The following is an 11,122-nucleotide window of genomic DNA, read 5'->3' as shown; positions in this document are numbered from 1 at the left end:
AAGTAGGTGCTTGCCACCAAGCCTGAGGACAAGCTCAACAACCCTGAGTTCAAACCCAGGGACCCACATGCTTGAAGAAAAAAACTGACTCAGCAAGTTGTCCTCTGACTTCCACATGAGCACTGTGGCATCTGCGCACACACATGAATGAATGAATGAATGAATGAATGAATGATTGAAGGTAACTTATAAGAGTAGAGACTGAGATTTTTGCAGATTCTGTTCACTGCCATTACCCTCTCTTGTCCCCCTTCTTCTCCTTCCCCAAATAGTTCCCCTTCTACTCTCATTTCTTGTATTCTTATACTTCATAAAAAAAATCAGGATTCCACATGTAAGAGAAAACGTATATTTCTTTAATCTCCCTCACCACCCTTTCTTGGACGCACCTCCACCCTAGCATCAGTTCCCCCAACCCCACCCCTGTAAACAACTGCTTTTCTAGCCTCTGGAATAAATATATGGGCATTTTTTTAGCCTCCACATATGGGAGAAAAGAAACAGTATTTGTCTTTCTGGTTTGTTTTGCCTGACGTGATGATCTCAAATGCCAAGTGTTTACCATGACGTCATTCTACTCTGTGGCTGAGCAAAACCCTGTCCTGTACATATATAATAGCACTTCCGCCCATTTAATCTTTTGATAGACTGAATCCCTGTCTTGGCAATTGTTAACAGTGCCACAACCAACAGAGTGGTGTGGTTGTCTCTGTGGTGTATGTACTTCCTTCCAATACATACCAAGAAATGGCATAGCTGGGCCATATGGTGGTTGTATTTTCAGGGTGTGTGTCTTTAAGAAACCTCCATGCTCACTTCTATAGCGGTTGCACTAATTTATGCATTCCCACTGTGGTGTAAAACAGCCCCTCCCCCACTGCTGATTGTTTACTTAATGGATGTCCTTTCTGACTGGGGTAAGATGGAATTTCAAGGCAGTATCTGCAAGCAAAACTGGGCCTTAACGATCGCTGGAAACGTGGGTGAAACAGAAGTATGCTTACTCAGAAGCTCTCCCAGATCCCGTCGGACATGGTGATAACCAAATATCGAATAATAAAGGACTCCCTGGAAATGCGTGCTCTGACTGTACAATGAAATACGGGATGTAGAATTTATTACAGAATAGTTAACAGCATGCAAGACACCCTTGAAATAGTAAAGGAAGACAGCAAGTTACAAAGGGCGGGACAGGTCTGGCTCAAGAGCAGTTGGCCAAACTTAGCTTATCAAGAAAGTGATAACTCTTCCGCCGAGAGAGAGAGCCTTGCATATTGTTTCGACCTGAACCACTCCCTTGCCCACTCCACGGCCTGACCTGTTTTTCTAAAAGTCTCAAAGCAAACCTCAGTTCTTATCAGAGTTTGCAATTATATATTTCATCATGAAACAGGTTTTAATTACTATTTATGCTCAAGATTATAAATCCAACAAAAGCAGGAAGAATGCCTGCTTTTACTCACTATTCCACCTCTAGGATCAAAGAGACAATAAATACCTAATAAATCTTTATTGAGTGGCCACAGTTGACTTTTGTGTTCATAAAATACTGCTATCTTAAAACTGTCTGTGGCAGCATTTCCTTACGCCTTTGTACCTGAGAATGAAAATCAAATATATTTCAAATTGATTAAACTCAATGACAAACTTTTCCAAACGGATAAAGTAGGTGATTTATTCTAGTTATAGAATCTTGACATCTTGGAATTAATGAGTCCTCATAATGCAGTACAGATGTGGTACCCACTGGGGATGTGGAACAACGCAAGGCAGGTTCTAGATGTAGACAACAGAATCATAACTGCTTCTTGGGATGACAAAACTGCTGCCCAGAGGCATGGAGTGAGGTCCCTGTGATTACATGGAGCAGTCAGGTCAAGGACCCACAGGATTCGTTCTACATCAGTATAAAGGAGCAGAAAAATTGCCCAGTGTAGGTATGAGACTAGGACAAATTCTGGGCTTAGGAACATCTGCAGATGTCCAGTCACTGGTATACAGAGCCACCAGGATGCTACAAGGCAGCTCTTTTTTATTTAAATAACGTTTTTTTCATTTACTTTACACCATGACCCCAGTCTCCCTTCCTTCCTCTCCTCCCAGCCCTCCCCCCACTTCCCAGCTACCCCCTCCCCTTCCACTCCTCCCCGGTCTCCACTCAGAAAGGGGCAGGACTCCCATTTTAACTTCTAGAGCTAAAAGGAGAATTTTGTTTTTTAAAGAAAGTCTGTCTTGGGGAAAGGTGGTACTCGAAGTGGGAATTCCGAGTGCCGAGTGCCTGGCACTACCTCAATGCCTGGTGCAGTTCGTCTGTCAATCAAATGAATGACTAAACAGGCACATCATCCCTAGACTTACCCAGGTTACATCTCGGGGTCCGGAATAGTAAAACAAGGAAAGTTCCTTGGCAGTAGGTGTGTGCTGCCCCACCCCACTCCCCTCTAAAACAAAACCATGTATGTATCTTTGGAACCTGTGGACATTTCCTGGCATGACTTTGTTGCCCTAACAAACACTGATTGAAAGCAACTTGGGGAAGTAAAGAGTTTATTTGGCTTCTGCTTGCACACACAGTCCATCACGGGAGGGAAGTCAGGGAGGAAGTAAGGCAGGAACCCCAGAGGGAGACTGGCTGGCTCCCCACGGCTCACTCGGCTTGCTTTCTTAGACCACCCAGGCCCACCTGCCCAGGCTTGCTCCCTCTCCATTGGGCTGGAGGAAAATGCCCTACAGTCTCCCCTACAGGCCATTGTGATGGAGGCATTTTCTCAGCTGAGGTTCTCAGAAAATGTACAACTCATCCCTCTTCTCGGCTGACTCTAGCTTGTGTCAATTAAGCAGCACAGCGTGTATATAGAAAGTGCTTGTGCATTCATTTACACAGTATTTTTACTTTTATTTTATTTAAAATACACAGTATTCTAACCTCAGGGGTGGCTCACTCACACCTCCGCCAACAGGGTTGGCTCAATTGTGCGGCCCTGGCAAGGTACAGGGCCTGCTCTCCTGAGAGTGTTGCAGCTGCGGGGGTGGGGGATAGTGGTAGTGGGGATGAAGGGGTGGTCACAGGGGCGGGGGGGTGGTGGCTGACATGAAGGGTGGTCACGGGGGGGGGGGCTGACATGGAAAGACTGGGAGGTGAGCTTGAACGGGGTGCATAATGTGAGATTCCCAAATAGCCAATAAAAATAAAGAGCTATTTCTAAGAAGAAAGTATGAGGTAAGCATTTGTGTACATACTGGGATGGTCCCAGTGAGAAACGTCCCCCCTAGGGCAGGTATTTAAATACTTGGTCCCAGGTCAGTGGCACTGCTTGGTGAGACAGTGGAGTCTTGATGGAAAAAGTATGTCACTGGGGGCTGGCTTTGAGGGTGTATAGCTTCGCCCTGCTCCCAATTCACTCTGGTGGCTTCGTGTTTGCTGTTGAGGGTGTGATCTCTCCCCTTCTGCTCGGCCACCGGCTGCCATGCCGCCCAACAGCTGCGGGCTCTGCCTTTGGAACCACAAGCCCAGATAAACTTTCTTCTATATCACTGTTGGCTGTGGGGTTTTATCACAGCAAGAGAGAAGTAGCTAACGTACTCAGCAGCCTGTTTAACAACTAGAAGTGGCATTCCCTTTGGGCCCCCTTTGTGTCTCTCAGTGCATAGCTTTCCTGACTTTCTTTATCCTGGGGACAACCAGTATTCTTGACCTCTGTGTTATGCATTCTGTATACTTTTTTCATACATATAGATATGCATATATTATAAATAACATATATTAAAGATATACATGTGCCACCTCATTCACTTTTTCCATTTTTTGTGACTTCCAGTTGTATCACTGAAATCCTTATTCTTTAATGGTTCAATTTGTCCTACACTATGATGTCTCCTGTACCTGTAGGTCACTCATGTGAGCTACTGCCCCGTAAACATGTGAAGATGTCATAAGGGCATGCCTGCCACCCATTTATCTACCTATTCTTTAAGCAATAGACACATGGGCTAGGCACAGCTCCCAGCCTGAGAGACAGTCAATGCCACCGTGAACCCTCAGGTGCTTGCTTCCTGGGGTACAGATGTGAGCTATCTAAGGCACACGCTGAGTAAAACTGTGAAGCCAAGGGGGACAGAATACATTCTCCACCTCCAGTGTGTCTTTTCCACAGTGAGAGTGCGCATGCTTAGTATTCTCAAGTAGCTTGTTTCTTGTTTTCTTATTCTGACAGCATGTATTAGTCCTATAATTTAGTCAATAAATACTCATACTTTGCTTAATCATCTCTAGTCTGTAGAGCTATTATGTTGCTAACTGGTGGTCTCTCCCTCATCATCCATGGGCTAGCATTTAGAACTAGACATACCTACAGTCTGGAAAGTCTACTCGTTCTTGGTAGGCTGCAGGAGGAATTAAGCACACAAACTCTGCAGTCAAAATGCCTGCCTGAGTTCAAAACCTAGCTCTGCGCCTGGAGAAACTGCTCAGTGGTAGAGCACTGGTGGCCCTTGCAGAGGACCTGGGTTCAATTCCCAGCACCCACGTAACAGCTCACAATCAGCTGTGACTCCAGTTCCAGGGGATCCGGTGGTCTCTTCTGGCCTCCCAGGTACCAGGCCCACATGTGGCACATAGACCCACATGTAGGCAAAACATTCAAAGTCACATAAGATAAAAACTAATTAAAACCTAGTTCCACCAATTGCTGCTGACTGCACGCCTGTGATATGCTAAGATGTCATGATACAGGGAGTTTCCCTATCGTAACTCACGAGGCTGCTTTACACAAACCCCACACATTACAGAATTAAACACAGCAGAGACGCGTCTCAAATGTGACAGGCATGAGCAGATGTAACTCTCCACATGTTCACTGCAGTCCGTCGTTCTCTATCTGTTCCATTCTTCACTTCTCCTAAGTAACCAGGTCCCCCAGACACAGAGCCAGGAATTCCGGCTCTACTCACTAACACGGCCAGGGCAGTTCAACTCTCTGCTGGAACACTGTCATCACATGGACAGTTCCAGAACTTTCCTTAATGAAAGCCAAACTCCACAAACCAAATGTCTCAAGCCATCTTCCTCCCCTTGTTTTTAAACAAACTCAGAACTCCTCTCTCTCTCTCTCTCTCTCTCTCTCTCTCTCTCTCTCTCTCTCTCTCTCTCTCTCTCTCTCTCTCTCTCTCTCTCTGTGTGTGTGTGTGTGTGTGGGGGCATGTTTACCACAATGGTACTTGCGTACTTGCTCCTCATCCTGTCTCACTGTCTGGGAGTGGATTGTGCCCAGTCACTAGTGGATTCCAAGCCACTGAATCATACAGTCACTTCTGCCCCTCTTAATGGATCTCTTGGCAGCCCAAATACGACAGGACATTTGCTTCTTGAAATACCTTCCCTGGATTCCCTCACCACATACCCCTGGCATCCAGCATACATCCCATAAAAACACACATCAACAAGTTCTCTTCACAAGCTGTCTCTTTCCTTCCTGCTTTCTCTGCAGCTCATCCTACCTGAGATGGTGACACCTTTAAAATACAGCTGGAGAGATAGCTCAGGGGTTAAGAGCACTGGCTGCTCTTCCAGAGGACCCAAGTTCAGTTCCCAGCAACCATGTCAGGAGGCTCACGATTGTCTGTAATTCTAGCTCCAGGGGGATCTAACACCTTCATGCACACTACACTCATGCACACGCCCACATCTATACAAAATTTAAACAGAACAAAAATAAACCTTTAAAATGCTCATGGTTTTCAATATGAACGTCCTGTGTAGGGAGAGAATCACCTACAGCTTTAGCCATGCCCCAGCGGGAGAGGGGAATAAATAGGGCCGCCTGGCGCTCTCTTCTCTTGGATGCTGGCCGCGTTTCAGAGAGCTTCCCATCTTCCCAGTTTCTCTTGTGATTTCTCCTGTGAATAAATATCCTTGCCTCCCAGTTTCATTGATTCCTTGTCAGTCCTGACTTTATTAGCCCCAGACTTCCACACCCAATTGCTTGCTGGCCATCATCCGTACTTCATGGCTCAACCACGATGGTAGCTGAGAACAGTCCCCATTGGCTTTCATGTTGGAGGCCATCACCCCGCTAGTCTCTCTGGCTTGTAACACCATAACCACTAGCTACATTTCAGCTTCCTAGTCTTTCAAATCTTCACCCCAATATCACCTCCTCAAACAGGCCCTCTGACTAGCCCTCTAAAGAAGCCCCTAAGCCTCACCCAGCCTTGTTCAGCTCTGGCCATCAGTACGGTACGATTATATCAGAAGCCAGCTTTTTGTCAACGTACCTTACTCCTGAACATCCCCCTCCCCTTGGAATACCCAAGCCTTTGAAGAGACGACAGGGGCCAAACCATAGGATAAACAAAGCCTTTTAAAATTTTATTCTATTAGAAAGGAGAAAAACACATATGGACTTGTTTAGAGGGCTCAGGGACGTAAACAATAGCACCTTTTCATGCCAGTTCATCCAAAGACATCAGGAACAGAGTAATGAATAAGGGAAAGGGCACCCTTGTAAGCAAGGTATAGTGTACGTAACGGTATATTGATTGATTTTCTTCTGTAGAAATGACATCTCTATGAATGAAAGCACCACAAGTATTCTTACAAATGTCAACTGTGTTGTGAATCTCTGAGGTTCAGTACATGCATCCATAACAATGACAGATGCAGAAATACTGCACATCTTCAATCAGGATACGAAGAGAACACTGGCATTTACACGCCCCTGCATAGCATCATTACTCAGGCTGGGGCACGATTTCATTTCCAAGCATTCAACAAAGGTTATTTTTGTGTCTTGACTTCTGATTTAGCTGTAAGATGTAAAAAAAAAAAAATCCTACACAGTCAGGCAATGTGCTAGGTCATGAGAAAGGGCTTAAAAATAAAAATGACCTACCAGGTAATTTGAACATAAATCCTTGGTGCTAAATCCTTAGGATAAAAATATCCACTGGCAAAGAAATCCTTACTTAAATGGAAAAAAGAACATTGAAGAGGATGGTATGTGCCCTGAAAAATCCAGGTTCAAAATTAAATATATTTATATTCTCAGTTGGTGTTCAAATAGGGTCTGTCATTTGCTATATATATCAAAGCATACCTCTATAAAATGTGTTTTTAATTTCTGTTGCCTTTTCCCAAGGTTTACATTGATTGTTTTACCGAACTGCAAGTGTTCCCAGTTTCTCAATCCCTGTCCTACACTCCTTCCCACCCCCTCTCTGGTCTCAATTAATAGATAAAATGCAAAATCAGAAGTAGACTGAAGATGTTTTATTCATAGTTAGGCTTCTGTAACTCCAAAAAAGGAAACAAATTTAACCACATATCTAGAAATACCAGGAGGCTCTGCAAGGCTAGAAGTAGGCACAGACCGTAACAGAGAAGAAAGGCTGACACGGCCTTTTGTGTTCAGACATGTTGGCTTCAGTCCTGTCACATGAAACTCTGTTCTCTGGCTGGTAACACTTCATGAGCAGAGGTGAGGAGGGGGGGACTTGAAGACTTCCCTGCACTGTATGGGTGTAGCAGTCAGGTCCCCCAGGTATGGTATTATTGCAATGTCAAACAGGTAAGTACTATGATAGCAATGGCCACACTCACAGCCGTTACAGCAATGACATTGGAGCCATTAGCACAGCGCCCAGAAACCCTTATGGTCCCTTTCATTCACTGGACTGTCTGTCCTCAGTCTACTTGCTGGCTGAACCACAAAATCAGTTTCCACAGACGGAATGAATCCAATGTGTTCTACCGGAGACCAGAGGCAGCAAGGATAACATTGCCATACACTAGTCCTGATTCTTATCTGATTTTGGAAAAGGATAAATACTAATGCATGAATTTGGACATGAGTCAAAAGTAAGCTACATGGAAAAAGCACATTGTTTAAAAAATAAACACATAGGGACTTTTGGTGGTATTGCTTTAAACCTATGGGGTTTGGATTTTTTATAAGCAAGGTTAATGAACCACATGTTGAAAACAAAGGAAAGGATTACAATATACAAAACTTAAGAGCTTGTGATCAAATCATATGCAAATACTTTTTATAACAAAATCACTTTAAATGTTAACACGTAATGTTTTTATACAATAATACTGAATTACTACATATTAAATTACTACATATTAAAAGCTATGGTTTGAAAATGAGGGCTGCTTCAAAACATTTTATTCCAATCTCATTCTCTAAGAACCCAGGAAAATTGCTAAACCCCATGCTGTTCTTCCATGAGGGTCGGTGGTGTAGCTGCCAGAAGCAAGTTACTATGTAACACTTGGAGAAAAGCAAGACTACATCAGCTCAGGGTGCAGACTTCCTGAGTCAGAAACAAGTTACTGAGTAACATGTGGAGAAAAGCAAGAGTTAATACCAGCTCCAGGTGCTGCTTATAGCCTGAGACTCCCACCGGGTTCCCACCGGGTTTGCTGACACAGAAGAGACCTGTGGACCCAGTATCATAACTCCAGGCGACACTCACTCCAGGAGAGGGCTTCTGGGAGAATGATACCAATGCATGCTTCAAAATGAGCAGGAACTTCAGCAGAGAGCCTTGAATCTGTTTCTGAGGTACCACCAGCAGATGAGGTAAAACACAACAACCGTGATTGTAGAGCCGGGGGATTTCACATTTATGAATCGGCCTCAGTACCTCATTCCTGCTGAGTTCCTACTGGGAACTAATTTCCATCATCAATAGGACCCTTTAAAGCAATGGTCCTCAATCTTCCTAATGCTGCTTCATATGACCTCTAGCCATAACATTACTTTCATTGCTACATCCTAACTGTAATTTTGCTACTGTTTTGAACCTTCAGTATCTGTGCTTTCTGATGGTCTTGGGTGAGCCCTGTGAAAGGGTCATTTTAACCCCAAAGGGGTCATGACCCACAAATTGAGAATTGCTGGCTTAAAGGTTCATCCCACTGGCAGTATCCATGTCAAAAGACTCAATGTTTATATAGCATGACAGCCAGTCATAGTCTTGTATTAGAATCCCCGTTACAATGAAGAGAACAGAAAAGGGCTTCAGGTAACATTTATTTCCCCGTGACAGTCACAAAGCCGTTGTGTCACATCCCAGAAAAAAAAAAAAGGCACAGTAATCACTGTTACGATAACAACATCAATCAAAACAAGTGGTTTTCCCTAGTCATGAGTCTACCCATCAAAAAATACCCTATTTCCACGAAGGCTGAGAAATGTCTATTCCATGTGGCATACACAAGCAGCTGGACCACAGCTCGGGGGATGGGGTGCATCTCTTTAACTGCTTCCCCAGGCTCTGTTCTATAATTCTTCTCTTGGATCCTTCTGTGTCTCCTGCGTGGCACTGTCTTCCTCACTGGGTGCCAGCCACGTGAGATACACCTTCACTGGGTCAATGTGCCAGTGTTTGTGAAATGATATAGGGATCTGATGGGAGAGGTAGTCCTTTGGGTAATCTACTGGCCGAGCCTGCACAAAGAACAGAGAGTTACAGTTTCCTGGGGATTGGAGTGATTGGCTCATTCCTCCCCCCCACCCCCAACCCACCCCCACCCCCACAGTAGCTGGGAACAAACACAGAGATCCACATATGGACAATGCAGAGAGATCCTGGGACACTCAGTCCCAAATGGGATGTCTCCATCAAATCCCTCCCCTTGGGGCTCAAGGAACTCTGCAGAAGAGGAGGCAGAAAGAGTGTAAGAGTCAGTGGGGAGGGAAGACACCAGGGAAACAAGGCCGTCTAAACACAGCAGGGCAATGCACATGTGAGCTCACAGGGGCTGTGGCAGCACGCACAGGACCTGCACAGGTCTAAGACAGATGGGGGTCCAGTGCTGCTGAGGGAGGGAGTGAACACAGCCCTCCCCCCCTGTCCCTAACCCGGAAGTTATCTCTAGTTAATAACTCCTCTAAAAAAAATTTAGTTTTCTCCAAAGGAGTCTCCCAGGGGTATACAAACCACACTTAAGGTAGGCTCCATGCCCAGCAGTAGATGGCCAACACAAAATGAACCCATTGCTATTTTTAGAGGGTTATTGTTGTTGGTTTGTTTGTTTGTTTGTTTGTTTGTTTTGTCTCATGTCTGGGCTGGTTGTTTTTTTTTTTTTCTTTACAGGTCTTTTGCTTATATACTATGTTTCCCATTTTGTGTTTTTATGAGGCATCTATGTGTGCAATTATGTGTGTATCTACATCTGTATGAGTTTTTTGTGCCTTTGGCTTTTTTTTTTTTTTGGTCTTTTTATTTGTTTTTGTCCTATTGTGATTTGTTTGTTTTTACTTGATCTTATTTTTGTTGTTGTTTGTATTCTAATGAGAGAAAGGAGGGTGGGGAGGTGGCGAGGTCTGGGAGGAATTGTGGAGGGACTGCACTCAGAATGTATTACATTATAAAAAATTATCAAGCAGGTGAAGGTACTTGATGACAAGCCTGAGGATCCGGATCCATCCTCCCTCAAGCCCATATGTTGGAAGGGGAGAACTGACTCTAGCAAATTCTCACTGTGATGCCATCCTCCGTCCACACACACAATAAGTGAAGGTAAATCTTTTCAATTATTATTTCAGAATAACATTTTGTTGCTTTTGGGGACAGGATCTCTCTACATAGCTCAAGATGGCCTGGAACTCCATATGTAGGGCAGGCTGGCCTTGAATGCTGGGATTTAAAATGCATGCCACGACAACTGGTCCAAGAAAACCGTTGATCCATATTGCAACTACTTTGCCTTAATATTCTATAGTGACTATGGGAGCCTCAAAGCACGAAGGGACATATTTTCTACTACATTCCCTTGAATTCCATATGCATTGCCTTTAATTTCTCTAATTACTTTAATTTCTCAAATGCTTTACTTTCTATGCCTGTGTTCCACACTTGGCTTCTGGAAGACTGTTCCAGCATAGCAATAAACACAAAAGGTTTCCTCCACCATTCATTCAAGTCATCGGTGTGGGATATAACTTTTGATTAAGAACAACAACAGAAAGAGGAAGAAAAACTTGTTTACTGGGTCTCTTCCAGGAAACTGCCAGGCATGGGCTATGCAGGAGCTGAGGCAAAGTGTTCTCAGGGCCTGGTCAACATATCCAGGTGACAGCTTTCAAAGAAGGAAAACATCAGTTCACTGTAT

General features: G+C 44.3%; 1 protein-coding gene across 1 annotated transcript in view; it reads right to left on the bottom strand.

Moving 5' to 3' along the window:
* Positions 1-7,252: 7,252 nt before the first annotated feature.
* The window catches only part of B3glct (beta 3-glucosyltransferase), an 83,106-nt gene continuing 79,236 nt past the window's right edge, over positions 7,253-11,122 (bottom strand). The window contains exon 15 of the mRNA XM_040751413.1: positions 7,253-9,455. Coding sequence (XP_040607347.1) covers positions 9,288-9,455 — 168 coding nt within the window. The 3' untranslated portion in view covers positions 7,253-9,287. The remainder of the gene's footprint in view (positions 9,456-11,122) is intronic.

This window comes from Mesocricetus auratus, unplaced genomic scaffold (assembly GCF_017639785.1).
Source record: "Mesocricetus auratus isolate SY011 unplaced genomic scaffold, BCM_Maur_2.0 Super-Scaffold_100008, whole genome shotgun sequence".
Taxonomy (NCBI): Eukaryota; Metazoa; Chordata; class Mammalia; order Rodentia; family Cricetidae; genus Mesocricetus; species Mesocricetus auratus.
The sequence above is the reverse complement of the archived record's forward strand: the minus strand, read 5'-3'. Positions and strand labels throughout refer to the sequence as shown.